Source organism: Lissotriton vulgaris, chromosome 1_1, assembly GCF_964263255.1.
Source record: "Lissotriton vulgaris chromosome 1_1, aLisVul1.2, whole genome shotgun sequence".
Lineage (NCBI taxonomy): Eukaryota > Metazoa > Chordata > Amphibia > Caudata > Salamandridae > Lissotriton > Lissotriton vulgaris.
Window position 1 is genome coordinate 1,779,213,729 of NC_141685.1, and position 21,574 is coordinate 1,779,235,302.

Sequence of the window (21,574 nt, forward strand, 5' to 3'; positions counted from 1 at the left end):
TCCTTCAATGACACTTTAGAGCACACATTTAGTGACCTGCCACCCCATGAATTGTCATATCGACTAGCACTGCGCAACAATACTTTTATTCGTATGTTACACCATTCTCACCAGACCAGCAATGTAACGAATTGCTGGGTATGTGGCCGACTCCCACCTTATCAGAAAATGAAGGGAGTTCTGCCCCTTTTTCCTTATCCGTTTTCGCACAATGGTTCGTGCGGAGCTTGGTTTGCTTTAATGTCATCAACACAAGACAGAAAGTTCACAGATTCCCAGAGTGAATGGATTTGGGGGGACCTGAATATAGTAATGAATAAGGCATGTTTTCCCGATAAAGATGGTTTTCCCCAAAGGAAAGGAACAGATCTAGAAAATGAAGTGTACGAATTAGGAAATGTTTCCCTTAGCCTCATGATTCTAAACGTCCAGTCCGAGACAAACACAGGTTCACCGTTTATAACAGTCTTACCAGTAAAAGGTGAATTATGTGTTAGAAAGAATGGTTCAGTGCACTTGGGACACAGTGATTGTAATACTGTGATCGAATTTAATGATAAAGGAAAGTCTACTTTCAAAGCTTCCCGCCATTCCTATTTCATTTGCGGTCAGACAGCCTTTGTACGTCTGTCCTTAGACTGGGGTGGAACGTGTTATATTGCGTTCCTACTGCCACCTGTTTTTCTAGCCCCATCCCATTATCATCGAGACTCCCGACTCGTACTTGTAAGACACAAGAGGGAGACCGAGTCCCCGGTTGTCGATCAGACTGAGACAGCGTGGGAGCAATATACAGATTTCAATAAAGGATTCTTTTTCTTCATAGGTCCCGTCCAAAACAGTAAATTAATACGCAAATTAACCAGAACTTTGGAAGCGGTAGTGAATGAGACTACTTCTGCCTTAGGTAACTTGAGCGAGGAACAGTCTGCTATGAGACTTGTTGTTCTTCAGAACCGCCTTGTTCTTGACGTCATCCTGGCCGATAGGGGCGGGGCTTGTAGAGTGATCGGCTCTAGTTGTTGTGTGTTTATTCCAAATAACGCACCATCAGTGTATGCAGCAATAACAAGGCTCCATAAGATAGCTCACGAGATACACCAGAATCCAGGCACCTGGACTTGGTCCGGTTGGCTCTGGAGTGTGATATCAGCCTGGGGATGGAAAGTACTGTCATTCCTAGGAATAATACTGCTCGTAGTATTTAGTTGCTGTCTCTGTCTGCAATGTGGCCCAGCGATTTGCGGCTTGTGTGCCACTGCCTGTATTCCCCGTCCACGTCCACGTCCACGTTCCCGTGCACAAATGAAAAAAGACGAGCAAATGATGCTATATGAACAAATAGATGGTCTCATGAATATAGATGTGTCCTGAAGGGCACAGTAGGGGACAAGGAGGGAATGAGGAAACAGAAAATTTTATGTGGCCAGTGTGTCCCCCACTCGCACCCTATCCATGTACCTATGCCCCATGTATGTCCATGTTATCATGTAGTTCCCTTCTCATGCCTGTAATACTAATGCCCCTGCATTTCCGTCTACTGTTAGCATGTCAGTTATTAGGCCTTCCATGAATGAAACGTTAATTCTGCACTGAGGCCTACGTTGCCAATGCATTTACATGGTGCACGTTTAAAAGTCGAGATGTACACGTTTTTGTGGCCCAGCCGAGCCAGGACCTGAATTCAGGCTCCGAGCCTCTTCTGACTCTGAAAGCTGCAGTTTAGTTATGCATCCCTGACCTCTCCCTTACTCCCTGCTCAGCCGAGAGGTGCCCGGCTTGGCCTGCCAAGACGGTATTTTGCCTACAGTTATCTGCTCAGCTCCGCAAAAACACATTCCAGTCTGGTGAAAGGGGTAAACATATTCCGCCTGCAAAACATAGGGCCTAGCCTTCCTGTCTCCATTCAAGTGATTTCCTGAACCCGTTGCCATAGAAGGCCCATGGCCCCCACGCAATGCACGAAGAAATATATGCACACTCTAGCGTTTAGTGATGAACAGCTTTTGCTCGAGAGACCTTTACTTCAGACAATACATCCTCCAAACACAAGATATCAGATATGCCAAAGGTGCAGGTCGTTTTGACATCCCAGACTCCTCTACTAGTGCTAAAGTCAGCTCCCCCCAGCTCTCCCCAGTTACACGTCATGACCAGTTTTGCGCGCACAAGTAGGGTAAAGGTTCTTGCTGACCCTGCAGACCTCCTCTATGCATCCACCCACCTATGACACACCTATGACTCATCAAGTGAACACCCAAGTGTACGCCTCCTTACACGCCTTCTTTCACGCCCATGTGTTCTTATCCCTCTCTCTTTCACTTGCTCCGCCTGGAGCGCTCCGCCTTCTCTATTCAATGCAATTGTATGGTTTTACTATATATAATGTATTATGTGAATAAAGCTTTAGATGACGACCCTTCCTGAACCTTAGTGGTGATGGAACCCGATTCTCCATTGACTCGAGTCATTGTATTAAAGCCCTTTTGAATCGGACACCACGGACTCTGCCTCTCATTTTATGAGCTATCCTTATTCCTTATTAATGTATAGAAATTATGACAGGGTAATGATTTATTTACCACAGAAATACCCCTGGAGGTGGTGCTTATGGCTCCGCACAGACGTCGGCCACACTGGATGTGACATGCACAGGGCTATTTAGGCGCCATCCATGCGCGCTGACATCAGTTTCTTTTTTGATGCTTCTGCGCCCGCAGAGCTAAATCAAATTGGTCTTGACCAGTGTGCAGATACCGAAATCTTTATTTTTTTACATGAAAGAATCCACTTCACAGAACGGGGAGGATAGGAGGGTCATTACAAATTGGCAGTTGGATAGAATCTGTACTAGAAATGGCGTTACCAGAGGTAAATAATTTTTTTTCTGATGGAGAATTCTAACCACAGATGCCTCGCCTTAAAATAGATACCAGACCTGCACCTTCAATGAGGATGGTCTGTGAACTGGGTCAAACCAAAAAGTCCTATGGGATCAAACGGGCAAAGTGCCTACCATGAAGGAACTGGCTGCCCAGGGAGTAGTGTTTTGTGAACGTATGGATGGACGCCCACATTAAAACCTGGCAAATGTCCAGAACAGGCAAGCCATGTAAAACACAGTAGTAGTAGCCTTGGCTCTGGTCGAATGAGCCCGCAAACCCTCAGGAGGCTACTTCGTTGCCAAAGCGTAGCACCACTCTTTTCTCACTCCCAAGACCTGGGAAACAGCTGATCGTCCACTCTGTGATGCTTAGTTTGATCAATATAAAAGCTGAGAAAACTCTTCAGGTCCATGTGATGGAGACACCCCTCCTCCTTAGAGGGCTGAGGAGGAGCGAAGATCGGTAGGGTTTGACCAACCTGAAAAGTAGTCACCACCTTCAATAAGATGGATGCATGTGTCCAGAGAATCAACATGTCGGGACAGAAGACAGTATAAGAAGGTCTCACATAGAGGGCCGGAATTTTGCTCACCCTCCGGGTCGGTGTTATAGCCACTAAGAAAACAGACTTGGGCGTAAGCAATCTTAGTGGACAGCTATGCATGGGTTCAAAAAGGAAACACATAAGGAAGGTCAAGACCAAATTCAAGTCCCACTAGGGCATGAGGAAAGGTGAGGTGGGGGACAAATGTTAAATCCCTTTAGGAAAATGCATCACCAATAGAGAATTAAACAAGGAAGGCAGGTCAGGCAACCGCAGAAAAGCCAAAATAGCCCACAGATGACCCTTAACTGTGTACAAAGCAAGACCATGCAAGGCCACAGATAACACAAACCCTAAGACACTTTGTCTTGAAGTGGGCCGGTTGCACACCAGGCCAAAAACTTGTTCCAATTGCAGGTGTATACAGATTTGACACAGGGATGCCTGGCTGACAAGGTAACGTCCACGACCTCAGGAGGGAGGTCAAAAGCGCTCAACTGTCGCCAGTCAATATCCAAGCATAGAGGTGGATTAAGTGCAGGTTCAGAACTCTGCCCTGCTGTTGTGACAAGAGGTCCTCCAGAACGGGTAGCCTGAGAAGAGGACAGATGCTCAAGCTCAAGAGTTCGAGATACCAAACCCTCCTGGCTCAGTCCAGAGCTACTAGGATGATTTTGGCCCAGTCAAATCAAATGCGTTTATTTTTTCAGTTAATTAAAACCATTACAATATTACAAATTAAAACAAACCTACCATTAATTATCAATAGCATAAAATTAATCAGTCAATACTAATAATAGCTCACTAGGTACATACATTACTATATTAACTTTATACACTCAAGTTCCTCTTGGGATCAGTTGCTAAGCTGGACCAAGAAAAAGGTTGCTAAAACACCACGTCTAGGCTCCGCTCCCAAGGGTCCGATAGTAATAAAATCTGGTTAAATAATACCATTTTACATAGGTTAAAAAAACAAGGAGTTCCAGTCAGTGCTAATGCGAAAAATGTGACAGATTTGCAATTTAGCGACGGATCACCTAGGTTAAAGTACAGTACTAGGGCTTACCTGCAAGATCTGAGCTTAGTCTTCTTCAGAACTCGGGGTTCGAGTGGTATCAGTAGAAAGGCATTCAAGAGACCTAAGTTCCACTCTACACAGAACGCGTATCCATGTGAGAGTCGCTTGGGAACCCCCACCATGCAGACGCACTGACATTGCACGTTCTCGGCAGTGGCGAAGAGATCAAGTCAAGGTTCTTCCTATTTGCGGAAGAGACCTTGTGCTACCCCCAGATGTAACCATAATTGGTAATCTGCTAGGCAACAACGACTGAGTATGTCCGTTCTGGTGTGCAAAGAACCCACCAGGAAAATCCCTTGGTGCTCCAGTCATGTCCAGAGGCACAGGACCTTCTGGCACAGGCCTCGCCCCCTTCCCCCGGCTTGTTGCAGTACCACATGGAGGTGGAATTGTCTGTGAATACCTGAACCAGCCTTCTCTGAAAAGAGGGCAGGAAGGCTTTCAAAGCCAAGCGGATGACTCATAACTCAAACAGGTTGGTGTGGAGCCGAGTCACCTCTACCACATGTCCACCCCAGCCCAGAAGTGAAGCATTGGTCATCACTGTCAGCTCTGGGTATAATAAGGAGTTGGGTTTGCCACTGACCAAAAAGCGGTCCTATAGCCACCATTCTAAATCTGGTGCAGTCTCCTCCAAAATCTGAACACATGCGGAGAGGACCCCTTGATGTTGCTGCCACAGGGACTTCAGATCCCACTGCAAATTATGCATAAGCCATTGTGCATGCTTCAGAAGAAGGATGCAGCGCACCATCTGCCTAAGCAACCTCAGCGTCAATCTCACTAAAGTCCAGGATAAGGCTGAAATAACAGGATCATAGCCCAAATGTCCTGGAGTCTCTGTTCTGGGGAATAGGCATGAAACTGCGCTGTGCCCATAATGGGTCAGATGAAAGGGAGCCTCTGTGAAGGAGTCAGGTGAGACTTCGGCATGTTTATAGTGAACCCAATGATGTGAGAAGGTTTGCCTTAGTCTACAGGAGGGTGAAGACAATCTGGAGCAAGTTAGCCTTTAGCAGTCAAGTCAGAGGAACTTATTAAGCACACAAATCACTTGAAAGGTCTCATGGCGCTTGCAAAGACTCCATATAGGCCAGGAATCAGATTTGAAAAACATTATTAACCCCTTCCATGCTGATGACGAACCCCAGCCGTCATGCAATACGGTGCTCGTGTGCTGATGACGGCTGGGGTTCGTCACGGCCCGCCCCTGTTCGTGCTGTTTACAGCACACCAGGGGAATCGCGGCCGCATCGAAGGGGTTAATGGTCGAATAACTAGCTTTTTAGTTCCCTTTGAAAAAGCTTGTGATCAGAGATGGAATGAAAATGAGACGGGAGCTTAGTCAGTCGCTGACATAGAGGAAGACTGGAACCCTGATGATGAGTTATCTAACAAATTGCAATTGCTTCCTTTCCTGTGGATGGTGTACCACCAGCTGAGAGTAGTGCACGACTGTCCCCTTTAATCAGATGGGATATTTATTTGTATAAGAGGTGGGTCCACAGCTATCCCTTTTATGAACACCTGAGGGACACTGATACGGCCAAACAGGAGAACAGTGAACTGGAAATGCTCCTGGGCTACATCAGATAGTTCTAACGCTAATATCCAGTCTCAAGGATTGAGGGCAGACAAGACTTGGGCCAAGGGGAGCATCTTGAATTTGTCCTTCCTCAGGAAGGCATTGGGAGGACGAAGATCTACAACAGAAAGTATCTATCCACCCTTTTCCGTCACTAGGAAGCATAAGGAATACCAACGATGAACTACTTCTGGCATCTGACACTCTCCATGGCTCCTTTGGCCAAAAGAGCCTACTCTTCATGTTGGAAAAGGGGCAGGCAGTCCATCAGCTGTGCTGGAGGAAATGGCAAAGGCGGCAATATTTCCAGGAATGGGAGGGCATAACCCAGCCAAATGATCTCCACTACCCACTCGTCCGAGGTGATATTCTGCCATCTTGGCAAGAAGTGGTGGAGTCTGCTGCTGACAGGGTAGCTATGAGTCAGGAAGAGGATTGGTGGGTTCGGGAGCAGGTGGAGCGGTGGAGTTGGCCATGTCTTTCTCCTGCTGTCAGCATTAACTGTAGAGTCCGCGGTCCTGTGGAGTCCTTGTTCACAGCCGCAATAAGAATCAGAAGACTGTTGGATATCCGATAGCAACATTGGAACCAACTGCTAAAACCACAAAAGGACAAAACTGCACAGGTGGTGGGAAAAGAGAAGAGGGTAATCAGAGGAAGCTTATAGCTCTGCTGTCCTTGAGGTGCTCCATAGCCCAATCCACTTTATCCCAGAAGAGGTGGGACCCTTCTTATAGCATGTCCATATCTGCGAATTGGAATTCCCCCCCCCCCCAACAGCCAGTGAAGAGCATCCAAGCATGTCGTCAGATTGAAACACTGGTAGCAGTAGCTTGACCCAAGGAGTCTGGAGTACCAAGGCCACAGTGAATAAAAAACTTTGCTGCAAAGCAGACATTGCGCAAGGCCTAGGAAAAGATAGCACAAGCTTCCGCAGATATAGAGATAGGAAGGACTTGGGCCACCGAGTCCTACAGTAGAAAAAGGAAGGGGTCCCAGTTGCATAGGAACAATAAACACAAAAATAAAAATAAGTCAACCAAACAACAATTTGGTCCACATTGTTTTAACCACAATGGGAGTGTATATTAGATATACAGTTTGTCAGAACAATAAGTTAGTGGTTTCACAGTGCCCCAAAACGGGAAAAAGAGGGAGGGTGGTAAGTGGTGGTGTGAGGATGTAGTGAAAGAAAGAAGGAAGATTCTTAAGTGACAGTATAATCAACAAATCTAACTCATTTGTCAATGTTACAAATTATGTACAGAGAACAGGACCGTAAGGTTCAAACAATCATCTCGAACAAAAAGCATACTCCACAAAGTTCAATGAATGAAAACAATGGGGCGTGGAGTTGATATTCAAGGGCAGGTGGTTGTCGACGTTTCGACCCTCATATGTGCAGGTAGGAGTACTATTCTTGCTGCGGGGTCTTCATCAGGACTGGAAGGTTGGGACACATAACCTATTTGGCATATAAATATATATTTTAGACACGGGAAGAAGTATCCCTAGATATATCAAAGACAAGAGGCACATCGACCCAAGGTGGGATCGGTAGGGGTTACGGGTTAACATGGTCCCAACAAGGTATCTGGGACAATATCAATTAGGCATTTATGCAATGGCTTAAGTTGCGCTGAATAGTCACAACAATATGTTACACATTGGGAAACATGAAGTCAAGAGCAGTTGAGGATGAGCCGACCCGACATGGGTGAGCAAGGCCATGGATCACTGAAGACGACTGCTAATTGGGACATGGTAATACACCTGGAGCCCGAAGGGTCAGGACCACAGTGCAATCACCGAGTCTCGTGATTATCGTGTCAGAGCAGGTTAATACAAGTCATAAGGTCATAGGTTATTAAACTTACCACTGATGTGGTATAGGACCCGAAGTTGAGTACATTCAAGGTCGAGCAGACCGATAGTGAGGGAGGATCTATAGGGTTAGAATGTTAACGGACAGTTAGAGGGTTCAATTTACAGAAAAAGGGGCGTCGCGGGACTAAATTGAAGGCAAGTGATGAACGACTCACCGTAATTTACATCATTCGTTGATTAGGATTGCTCAGAAGCCAGTCGTGGTCCGATATACCAACGATACTGTGAAATCTATCAAATATAATTAGAGTAGACATTTAGGGAACCTTATAGAGACACAAGGCATCGAAAATAGTGATGCACTAGAGGGGAGAACACTCACCCAATTGCCGTGTAGAAAACACGTTCGACGGGAATCGTGTACAAATGTGATCTGGTTGGAAAACTATTCTCGAAGTATCTGAAAAAGAGGGCAAGGTGGAGTTAGAAACTAGGCCAGCACAGAAGGTTAATCGGCATTGGCTAGTAGGTAGGCGCCCTTGGAGTTGGGATAATGCTTACCAAACACGGAGTGAATCACGTCCTGATCACCGCTCCAAATCGCAATGGCGAAGTTGGGTTCCGGGTTGGGTAATGTCACCATGGGAACGCGGTCACGTGGTGCGTAGCACCCGTATGGACATGGTAGAAAGACTAGTTGGGTTGCCAGGTTACGGTAAACCTAGTGATTCGACAATTGACAGAGCCCGAGACTCACGATTCCATGGACAGCATATGAGTTGACATGTGATGTTGGACGCATGATCTACTCATAAAACCAGCGTGGCAAAGACATGCATTGTTATAAGTGGTGGGTTAAATCAGATAACGAAAAAGACATGACACATTAACAACAAATGTTGAAAAACCTTCACGTGATTAGCATCGTAGAGGTCAATAAAACATTCAATGCACGAACTCCCCTATGGATAGCACGTTCACACAGGGAGTAGCGTACCTCTCACAGGAGGGTAAAGGCCACATCACATTGCCATCAGATGAGTATTATACTAAGCATATAATTACCAAAGAGTTCATACATTTGTGAACATTATGTAATACATGTTGAGCCCTTTTCAAAAAAGAAGGAAAGTCATGTAGCATCATTAGAGTTATGGCGTACCACTCGCATGAGGGTAAAGGCCACATAGAGTATAATTGAGATAGTACTCAAGACAGGGTAGCTAATTGAGAGAAGGAGCTATCTTGCTCATTGAGCCCGGTCTCAATCGAATCAAATGTGAACATCCATTTTAACTCGCGGGTATTCAGGATGTTGGCAATGTTCCCACCCCGGGGTCCCAGTGTGGCATTTTCGATAATTACCCATTTGAGACTTTCTGGTGAGTGCCCAGCTGTAGAGAAATGATCGACCATTGGTGCGCCCTGCACTTGACATCTGATTCTACTCATGTGTTGAAGTATCCTCACTTTAGCTTTTTGCTGTGTCTGTCCAATGTATATCATTAGACATGGACATAGGATGGCATAAATGATGTTTGCGGAATTACACGGCAATTGGGTGAGTGTTCTCCCCTCTAGTGCAGGACTATTTTCGATGCCTTGTGTCTCTATAAGGTTCCCTAAATGTCTACTCTAATTATATTTGATAGATTTCACAGTATCGTTGGTATATCGGACCACGACTGGCTTCTGAGCAATCATAATCAACGAATGATCTAAATTACGGTGAGTCGTTCATCACTTGCCTTCAATTTAGTCCCGCGACGCCCCTTTTTCTGTAAATTGAACCCTCTAACTGTCCGTTAACATTCTAACCCTATAGATCCTCCCTCACTATCGGTCTGCTCGACCTTGAATGTACTCAACTTCGGGTCCTATACCACATCAGTGGTAAGTTTAATAACCTATGACCTTATGACTTGTATTAACCTGCTCTGACACGATAATCACGCGACTCAGTGATTGCACTGTGGTCCTGACCCTTCGGGCTCCAGGTGTATTACCATGTCCCAATTAGCAGTCGTCTTCAGTGATCCATGGCCTTGCCCACCCATGTCGGGTCGGCTCATCCTCAACTGCTCTTGACTTCATGTTTCCCAATGTGTAACATATTGTTGTGACTATTCAGCGCAACTTAAGCCATTGCATAAATGCCTAATTGATATTGTCCCAGATACCTTGTTGGACCATGTTAACCCGTAACCCCTACCGATCCCACCTTGGGTCGATGTGCCTCTTGTCTTTGATATATCTAGGGATACTTCTTCCCGTGTCTAAAATATATATTTATATGCCAAATAGGTTATGTGTCCCAACCTTCCAGTCCTGATGAAGACCCCGCAGCAAGAATAGTACTCCTACCTGCACATATGAGGGTCGAAACGTCGACAACCACCTGCCCTTGAATATCAACTCCACGCCCCATTGTTTTCATTCATTGAACTTTGTGGAGTATGCTTTTTGTTCGAGATGATTGTTTGAACCTTACGGTCCTGTTCTCTGTACATAATTTGTAACATTGACAAATGAGTTAGATTTGTTGATTATACTGTCACTTAAGAATCTTCCTTCTTTCTTTCACTACATCCTCACACCACCACTTACCACCCTCCCTCTTTTTCCCGTTTTGGGGCACTGTGAAACCACTAACTTATTGTTCTGACAAACTGTATATCTAATATACACTCCCATTGTGATTAAAACAATGTGGACCAAATTGTTGTTTGGTTGACTTATTTTTATTTTTGTGTTTATTGTTCCTATGCAACTGGGACCCCTTCCTTTTTCTACTTAGATAGCCCAGGTCCCAGTGAATCTAGCTGGGTATACCCCCTTACCAATATCCCAACCGAGTCCTACAGAGCAAGAGAGAATCTGATGAACAAAGAGGCAGCATTCACATTGTGCAGGGCAAGACGAGTGGATGAGAAAACCCTGCGTCTAAAAGTGTCAAGGCATTTGGATTCCCTAGCCGGCAGAGCAGAATGGAATACACTGGGATTAACTTTGCTTCATGAAGCCTGCACTACCATACTCTCCAGGAAAAGATGTTGGGTAAGAAAGTCCTTATCCCCTGTGCAGGACAGTTATGGCAGGCAATTTGGTGGTTGACCAGGGCACCTGTGCAATGTTTAGTCCAGGTACCCAAAAGGGTATCAGTCAAAACCTCATTAAAAGGCAGACAGATTAGGTCCTCAGTCAACTAATTAGTTTTGAACTTCTGTGTAGGAAGTTAGAGGTTATGTTATGTTATGTTAATGGGTGTCTTATATAGCGCTCGGCTACTCCAAGGAGTGTCCCGGCGCTTTCTGACCCATAGCTGAATAGAAAGATAAAAGAAACAAGAAACAGACCGGTTATTGACTGTAAAGCCAGGTTTTCAGGGCCTTTCTAAAGGCCAACAGATTAGAAGTGCAGCGAAGATCCAAGGGGAGGGAGTTCCACAGCTTGGGGGCGAGATGTTTAAAAGAACGACCACCTATCCTGGCTTTTCTAATGGATGGGACAGTTGCCAGGCCAAGAGATTCAGATCTGAGAGATCTAGTGGGCTTATAGAACGAAAGCCGTTTCTGAATGTAGTAGGCCCCATCCGTATGGAGTGCCTTATGGGCCAACATAAGTGCCTTGAAAGCAATCCGCTTCCTGACAGGAAGCCAGTGAAGGGAGAGAAGCAACTCCGATGCCCTAGCATGGCGGGGGAGGCCAAAAATGGCCCTCGCCGCGGAGTTTTGGACCACTTGAAGTTTTTGCAGAAGGTAGTCCGGAAGACCCAAGTAAAGGACATTAGAATAGTCGAGCCTAGAACAAATTAAGGCCTGTACCGTCAACCTTCTATGGACCAGAAAAAGCAGAGGGAGGAATTTGCGCAGCATTTTTAAAAGACCGAAGCATGTGCCGGTGAGACCGGTTATTTGGGATTTCAGTGAAAGAGTGTTATCAATTTTGACCCCGAGATTTTTGGCCACCGAGGAGGAAGATGATGGAGGGGACATACTCACCAGCCACCAGTCCTGCCAGGGCGGGTCAGCCTGACAGCCAAAGAAGAGCACCTCCGATTTGTCAGAGTTGCACTTGAGGCTGCTTCGCTGAAACCAGTCGAAGACAGCCCCAAGGCAACCACGGATGCTCTCCCCGTCAAACTCCGCACCCTTTTTACAAGTGAAGAGAAGCTGGGTGTCGTCAGCGTATGATATGATCTGGGCATCAAGAGATTCCGCCAGTACCGCCAATGGAGTCATAAACATGTTAAAAAGGGTCGGGCTAAGCACCGACCCTTGAGGGACTCCGACCTCCAACGGCGGCACCTCGGCAGAGTACGGGGGGGCCCAGACCACCTGTCGACGACCCGCTAAATAGGATCTAAGCCAGCTCAACACCGTCCCTCTGAGATCGATCTCATAGAGTCTACTCAAGAGGCCCTCATGGGGGACGGTGTCGAAGGCTGCCGACAGATCTAACATCACCAGCATAGCTCTTCCACCTGAGTCAAGAACTTCCTTGATGGCTTCATTTACTTCCAAGAGAGCGGTCTCAGTGCTCAGATTGGAGCGGAAGCCTGACTGGGTGGGGTGGAGTAGACCATGGTCTTCCAGGAAAGTGGAGAGCACAGGGTGGACGTTCTTTTCCACAATCTTTGCTAAGCTAGGTAGCAGCGATATTGGTCTATAGTTTACATGCTTTTCAGGATCAAGGCCAGGCTTTTTCAGGAGTGGAACAACCATTTCCTTTTTCCAGGCCGGGGGGACAGTGCCACTTGTCAGGGATAGATTGAGAACAGGATTTATTAAAGGGTTCAGAATCTTGGCATTACTAGCTAGAAAGGTCGCAGGACAGGGGTCCAATGGAGAACCTGACTTGATCCTGAGAAGGAGATCCAGAGAGGTAGATGTAGACAGAACTGGAAACTCCGATAGGACAGGACTGGATTCGGATGAAAAGGAAGAAGGATTACAATCAATGAGAGCTGAACTGAGGCCAGAGGGAGGAAATGATTCTTGGATCTGTTTAATTTTTGTAGTGAAAAAAATCGCCAGCTCATTGACCCAAGATTCAGAGAACTTGTGCTGAACTGCACTGGCTTTGGGAGAGACAAACTCCTTGACAATAGTAAAGATTTCTTTACAGAAGTTGGATGCTGACTCAATTCTGTTGGAAAAATAGTTCCTTTTTGCCTCCAGAATATCGGCGTGATAGGACTTAATAGATGATTTGTAAGCGGGCTTGGCTTCCGCATCGTATTGCTTCCGCCAGAGTCTTTCGGCTAACTTACAGTTACGCCGAGCCCGAGCGAGAGACTCTGAAAACCATGGTGCCGAGCTACGCTTGGTGGATGAGCGAGGCGTAGAGAGTGGAGCAAGGTCATCCAGCCTCTCAGTCAGCCATCTCTGTAACGAATCAAGGTCACTCTCCAGATTACCTGATAGAATGCAGGGATGTTCCTGATAGGCTTGAGCCCGGCTTTCAGGAGTGTCTTTGTGGTATGGCCTACTGGGGTGCCTGAGATGGTTAGAATTTGTACAGGATGGTTTACTTCTGCCCTGAATTAGAAAACAGATCAAAAAATGGTCAGACCAGAGAACAGGGATGGGACAGGTCATGACAAGGGGGATGGTGGTAAACACTTGATCCAAAGTGTGGCCCTTATCATGAGTCGCACTCGACACGTAGGGAGTGAGACCTAGAGGGGCGGTGATGTCATTGATTTTGATTGCATCACTGTCTAACTCAACATCCATGTGAATATTAAAATCCCCTAGCACTATGCAGTGTTCAACCTTCAAGCAAAGAGTGGTAATAGCTGATTGTTACTCATCAAAGAAAGAACCCCGCAGGCCGGGAGGTCTATAAATCAGGAGCCCAGAGAACGATTGATGAGGGGACAAAGTGATGGAAAAGACAAGGGATTCGCAACCAGAAATAGACAAAGATGGTATGACTACACAAGTTACAGATCTTTGAACTACAAGTGCAACCCCTCCGCCCTTACCCAGTGATCTATCCTGTCTATAAAGTATATAGTCCGGAGGAATGGCTGTAGCGATATCCGGGTTGGAAGACTCACTGAGCCAGGTTTCCGTAAGCATAAGACATAATGGTTTTTCGGATGTCAACAACTCAGAAATGTCAAAAGCATGCCTGTGCAGAGAGCGGGTGTTAAGTAATAGGCACTTGAAGTTGTTAATAGGGAGAATATGAGACCCATCAGAAGCCCGGTAAATATTAGGGTGCCACCCACAGCCAGGACAGCAGCATTTACCGTTGTAACGGCCAGGAAAAACACGCCGACAGATGTCAATATTAGTCCTTAAAGATAGTAGATCCGCTGCGGTGTAAGTAAGCCTGGAGCCAACGCCTCCCGCCGCGCCGTCCGCTGCCGTGACGCGGACGGGCGCAGACGGGCAGGACTCTGGCACGACTCCGGCGCAGGTCCGGCGCGTCCACTGTACACGTCCGCTGCGCGGAGTCATCACTATCCGTTTTTAAAGCGCTGCTAGAGCGCGTCACCAGCCCGACCCACACCCAATATGGCAGTCAACTAATTAGTTTTGAACTTCTGTGTAGGAAGTTAGAGGTCAAGAAGGTCAGTGGCTCTACGGACCACCATAGCAAACAATGCAGTTACTTTGGTGGCCGGGAACATAAGTCAGCACCAAAATCGAGTTCAAAAACGTCCCCACCCTGCAACTTCAACAGATGAAGGGCCTTGCGGAATCGGGCGACAAGTAGCTTCACCTCCTGCACCAGGATAGCTTTCAGATGCATCTCGGTGCACACACCGCAGGTCGCAGAGTCATGAGACGTCCCAAAGCACCACAGACAGACCAAGTGGGAAGCAGTGACAGACATTTATCTGTGACATTTCACAGAAGGCTTAAACCCTGTCAACCTTTTGGGGGATACGTGCGCTGACACTGCAGTAGGATTTCTGAAAAGAAAACCTCAAAACTTTGAAGAAAAAAACAGTCTGAGACCCCAGGGGAGGTCCGGATCTGTAGGCGCAGAAAAGAAGGAACTGACCTCAGTGCGCAATGATGGTGCCTATGTAGGTGCCACTTCCTGGGGTCACGGAGTACTGCTTTAGAGTTTTTCCGGATCCAGTCGGATGCATGGGGAATATTCTAAAGTGGTGAACCTGCGGTTAGAACTTTCTTTGAGAATGAATCACCAAGATTTCTGGGGTTTTCTTAATGCCTTCTATGAAATTCATCTACTCAGCCCTATAAGGGTCTTCTAGAAATTGAAAATTCACATCTGAAGAGGAACCAACCAAAATGCAGTCAGCAAGCAGGATGGCATGTTCTCATGAGCGAGTAACTTACCTCTGTAACTGTCAGCATCATCCTTAGGCTTATGAAGCATTGGGAAACGTAAAGCATTAGAGTCAAACAGGCCATGCACATTTTAAAACTTGTTTGACCTAGACATCTGCAGGTAAGTAAATTTGGCCTCTCACTTGTACGCTGACACCGAGAAGGAAATGGCGTTGGTAATAATGATTCAGAAAAGGGGTGTGGTGATGGACAGAGTATCTGAATTAAACAGAACACTCGTACCCAGTCAACAGATCAGGGCTTGATCCATCACAGTGTTTTAGCTCACTGCATCATCCCAGCTCAGAACCTGGCTACATGCAAATTAGTCTGTCCCTGGCCCAGTGCATCATGGGAACAGGGCAGAACAAACTACCAAGCCAATTCTTCTACTGGAAAGGAAACAAGCTTCCGGGGACAGGTTTCTGGCATTACAGCCGTCTTCGGCCCGGCTTGCTTGAATCCTGATGGTGCAGTGAGCAAGGGACTCATGTCTGAGCATACCCTTCCACGCTTATGGTGGACAAAACGATTCAGAAAAGGGGGTGGTGATGGACGGAGTATCTGAATTAAACAGAACACTCGTACCCAGTCAACAGATCAGGGCTTGATCCATCACCGTTTTTTAGCTCACTGCACCATCCCAGCTCAGAACCTGGCTACATGCAAATTAGTCTGTCCCTGGCCCAGAACATCATGGGAACAGGGCAGACCAAACTACCAAGCCAATTCTTATACTGGAAAGGAAACAAGCTTCTGGGGGCCGGTTTCTGGCATTACAGCCGTCTTCGGCCCGGCTTGCTTGAATCCTGATGGTGCAGTGAGCAAGGGACTCATGTCTGAGCATACCCTTCCACGCTTATGGTGGACAAAACGATTCAGAAAAGGGGGTGGTGATGGACAGAGTATCTGCATTAAACAGAACACTCGTACCCAGTCAACAGATCAGGGCTTGATCCATCACCGTTTTTTAGCTCACTGCACCATCCCAGCTCAGAACCTGGCTACATGCAAATTAGTCTGTCCCTGGCCCAGTGCATCATGGGAACAGGGCAGACCAAACTACCAAGCCAATTCTTATACTGGAAAGGAAACAAGTTCCCGGGGATCGGTTTCTGGCATTACAGCCGTCTTCGGCCCGGCTTGCTTGAATCCTGATGGTGCAGTGAGCAAGGGACTCATGTCTGAGCATACCCTTCCACGCTTATGGTGGACAAAACGATTCAGAAAAGGGGGTGGTGATGGACAGAGTATCTGAATTAAACAGAACACTCGTACCCAGTCAACAGATCAGGGCTTGATCCATCACCGTTTTTTAGCTCACTGCACCATCCCAGCTCAGAACCTGGCTACATGCAAATTAGTCTGTCCCTGGCCCAGTGCATCATGGGAACAGGGCAGACCAAACTACCAAGCCAATTCTTATACTGGAAATAATGATGACAGCGTCACCTAGAGCACCTTAGTTGGCATTCATGATGGAAGTCAGGAAGCAAAGATATCTGTTGACTTGAGAATTGGGGTCACATCGACTTCAAAGGAACAATTGAAGAGGGCAGATCCCAGACAGAAATTCCTCCCTCACATTTTGTGTGTTCGATGTAGCGCCCAAAGAGGCCAAGAGTATGTCCAGTGGAACCAAGCTACACCCAAGTGACGAGCACCAAGTAGAGTGAAACCGGTTTTAGTCTGCTTGTGTTCTGGTTCAAAGAGGACCAACCGTGGCAGTTTAGACTTGAGTCCCCCCATGGGAGCAGAATTAAATCTGATTTGCACATGAATGGGTCTAATATGAGGTGGCATGGTGGGCAAAAGAATATTGGGATTGAATGCTATCAGAGCAATTGTCAGTGGTAGACAAATTGCAAACATTCCTCTCATCACCTTTTGTGTGTTTTTCCCCATACTGAAATCACTAGCATTGACCTGGAATTGGCCAAAGCAGATAGAGACACCTTGGCAGCTCTCAAGGGAACAATACAAGGCAAAGTCTCAAAGACAGCCAAAACAGCTTTCTGAAAAGCCTGAATATGACTCTGGAGGAGGGTAGCTTATTTGAGGAATTTCCTGTAAAACCAGCTTTGGTTCAGAAGCAGAAGAGTAGTCTTTACGCTTTTCATGAGATGGGAAATGGTGCTCCATTTTATGTTTCTTTTTGCTTTTGAAGGGGACACTTCCCGGAATGAATCAAACGGAGAGGAGACCAAGAATGTAACTTTTATTTGGAGAAGCCTTTATTCATTCTGCTTCCCTCTCTCTGATGGCCTTGGGGTGTGCACAAGCATACAACTACTATGATGAGTCAGTGTATGCCCTTCCAAGGTGCCACAGACAATTAGTGTGTGAGTGCTTTTTGGACATATGTTTCTCACAAGTCTAGCAATGCCCTGAAGAAAAGGGGCTTGTAGAACATAGTCAAAAAATGTGAGGTAAAGAAAACTCAACAAAACCCAATAAACAAAATCAAAGAAATCAAATTAAATCACCAGGCCTGAGGCTCGTTATATTCCTAGCTTGTGGCTCCGTTTTGCCACATCATATAGTGACATCTTTCTTTTATTAAGGGGGGGGGGGGTTTATATAGCACAAATTCAACCCAAAGGTATCAGAGCGCTTTACATGAGCACCAGTTGTGTTACAGGCAAACATTATTTTTTGTTAGGAATGGAGAGATTAAGTGATTTGCCCAGAATCACAGGATGTTGAGCATCCCCACTGAGACTCAAACCCAGTTTCCGAGCTTTGAGGTCGACCACTCTAGCTGTTAGGCCACATTCTCTCCCCCATACAATCTATACAAAGAAAGTTTTTCCACATCCAGTTTGGTGCCCGGGTTAGGGTTCATACAGGGAACCTGAGAGAGCAGGAATCCATTAGAACGGTTTCACATTAATAATGGTAAAAAAAGGCAGAACCAGAGATATAGAGCATTTTTATCATCAGTGAAGTTAATTGTCCAGTATGAATGGAGGCAGACCTGCATGGGTGATTGCTGAAATGTGTAGTTATAGTAAGACCTATGTGGGTAGAGTTAAGTGCATGAGATCCTGACATGTGGTCTGGCAGGTCCCAGCAAATGTGACATGCATATGACAGCTATGCCTCACTTCGTACAGTGAGCAGCACTGTGACACACTTTCTAAAGTGATTGTGCCTGACTTGCGTGTTTGACGACTAAGTATAAGGTTAAATCCCTGTTATTCTATGTTAGAAGAATTTAATGAACACATGGATATCCAATAAAAACGAATACTTTGAGGACCTAATCAAAGAATACAAACACACCATTTGCATAACATGTATTGCAAATAATTTCGCCGTTGAGTACACTAAGCACATTTGAGTTACCGTACCTGTAAAAGAAGAGGACTGAGAATGTATGGATCCTTTGTTAAGCATAGCCATTATCTGACCTACAAACTCCTTTGGAATAAAAGTGGCATAAGGCAGTATCTCTGTGCTTATCAGCTGTACCACCTATAAGAGATAAAAGCATTTTGTGAAAATATGACATCAGTGCATCCCACTCAACACCAGGTTCCTGATATGTTTTAAATTAATTCACAATAATCAGACAAAATGTGAAGGAAAATTAGAATGTACTAAATACAATAGTTAGCTTGTTGTTTCAACCTTCAGCAGAACCTAATTTCTTCAAACAACTTGTTGTGATTTGGAGGCCATCAAAACTTAAGACTATAACTTAAAATGATTTTTCCAAGACCATATTTCACAGTCATGCATGAACCTTGAACACTGCTGCGTCTATAGAAAACAAAATTATCACTCATGTCACACATGCAAGTTTATATCCTCATAAACGATCAAACATATCCTAAACATAGGTAAAAAATGAGACAGAAGATATTGGACAGTGCTAACTGCCCTGCTGACAAGTGTACTACCTTTTGGAGTATGACAAATGGCTAACCTGTAAGTTTGTATCTTTACTTTTATAATTTTTATATTAATTTTTGACCCAGTAAATCAGTCTGTACTACTTTGTGAATCTCCCCATAAAACTGAACCCCCTACTATTTAAGGAGCTTAATGGAATTCTAAGTTCTTAGATTTAGAAGAACAGGAGATGCAGGGTTGCGTTACAAAAGGTGAAACGTCCACCAAAGGAGGGACACCTGGGTGTACCATATTTCAACTTTTACTACTGGGCTGCTTTACAATGGATGGCCAAGTGGTGCACCCTAACTAAAGCACCAGAGATAGATGTTTCTGACTAAATTCCCCACCGAAGAACTAGAAAGAAAACTGATCAACCCTGGGACATACAGGGGAGAACAATGTGGTATCCTCAAAGTGGCTCAGCACCACTGAAGAAGGTGCATCAAAAGGCTGCAAGTGAAAACCTCCTTCACTTCCACATTCCCAGTAGTGGGTCTCATGGGTTTGAAGGCCACAGAATGGGCTGCCAGACTCAAACTTTGGGAGGAAGTAGAGATTCAGAAAGTGGGAAGAACTACATTCAAAAGGAAGGATAAGAGACTTTATAGACGTGACCCAGACTGATGATAGCCCAAGGGGATGCTACCTAACCTTTCCCAAAATTGTAGACACACTCAAACTCAAAACAGCCTTGAAGACATTTTCGTTGCGAGAACAAATACTGACAATGAACAAAGACCTGGGTCTAATAACTACCATATACAGGGTGTTAGAAGAAGAGACTGGCACATACCTGTTACGTCTTAGGGAAAAAATGGTCACAAGAACTCAGTAGAGATCTGGAGGCCATTGACAGGTCTCTCATACCCTCCTATACCCTAAGTGTATCTAGAGATGCCAAATACAACCTGCTGGAATTCAATGTCCTTCATTGGAATTACTTAGCCCCTAGTAAATTACAGATAATGTATAACTTGCCCTCAGCAGTGTTCCATATGAGGGGCAGATGTTGCTGCCATACTTAACATGCTATGAATCTGCGAGGGAATTAAAGAATACAGGAAAGAAATAATGAATACCTTAGGAAAAGTCACTCTCACTTGCTGATCCAATTTACGTAACCCTGAATGTGAGTTGCTAGGACTAATGACCAGATCTAATAAAGATAAATACCACCAGATTACAGGTTCTTTTGTTACCAACAGCAAAAGGATGCCTGGTCATGCAACTAAAGGCTATAAGGCACCAACATTCTACCAACGGCAAGCTGAAGTAATTATGTGGACAAAACACGACGCAGAACCTCTACACACGTACAAAAAATGGGCATCGTAGTTTGCAAGAGAGCGCAGGCATGGTATGATACTCTAATAGAGTTGAGAAAAAACAGGGAAGAAGAAGAGCACCGTCTGCAGCAATCAGAAGAAGAGGGAACAACTTTGTGGATATAACACCAGGGGCCTGCATGACCATGCCGCAAGTGCTTCCCTCTCAGATTCCTCCTTGTAATACCTCCCTGACGCTCGCTACCCAACTACATGGGGCCCAAACAGTAAACAGAATTCCACAAAACATTGTCATATGCTCTTGAATCAGCTCCTTACGTCGAATACAAGATTCATGGGGTTGCTTTGTTAAATTACCAATTCTATTAGTTTATATTTGTTTTTCAACTTATTATTCGTTAAATTAGTATGCTGATTGGATCTGTATAAAATAAATGCAGTGAGTGTATTATAATCCCGCAAATTGGACTTCACAGCAATCAAATAAGCCTGAGACAACAAAAGAAACGTTAAGAATGTAACTCAATACATATGCATTGACACTGCTCAAAAGAAAGCCAACTGAAACCGACGACGTAACACCTCACCCAATATCAGAAGGGATAAGGACAAACACAAGCTGAAAACCAAAAGTTGTAACTGAATAGAGAAAATATCCAAATCCCATATCATGTAAACATAACTTTGCCGATAAACAATATAAAGATTTTTTATAAACTTATGACACCATATCCAGCATTATGTTTGTTGTGCATTTATGTTACGCATCCAGCCAAGTAAGCTCACCTGTCAGATGAAGTGATAGCCATATAGTTTCCTGTATTTTTTATTCCAACATCAACCTGTAATGTCAGCTGCAACTATTGTTATTTTCTATTGCAGTTCTGCACAAGGCTATTGCATGTTAAAGAAGAAGGCTGTGCAAAGCATCCTTCTTTCATCCAAAAACCTCTACTGTGCCTGTTTATTTCTGGTATAGTTCCATTACAAGTCTGCTTGAAAACTTCATGAAAAACCCAGGTTTGGTTTTGCACAAAGAACATATCTTTTGTCACCATTCAATGTGGTGCAGAGAATAATGTCATCCCTGTTGGCCTGGTTATTTCATACAAGATATACATACAAGATATACATCTTCTTAATTCTTGCT

General features: G+C 45.2%; 1 protein-coding gene across 2 annotated transcripts in view; it reads right to left on the reverse strand.

Annotated features, from left to right (window-relative positions):
• Positions 1-21,574, reverse strand: part of MON2 (MON2 regulator of endosome-to-Golgi trafficking) — a 966,303-nt gene that overhangs the window by 87,396 nt on the left and 857,333 nt on the right. For both annotated transcript variants that reach the window (XM_086919098.1, XM_086919097.1), the window contains one exon: positions 18,592-18,715. In XM_086919098.1, the coding sequence (XP_086775224.1) occupies positions 18,592-18,715 (124 nt within the window). The remainder of the gene's footprint in view (positions 1-18,591; positions 18,716-21,574) is intronic.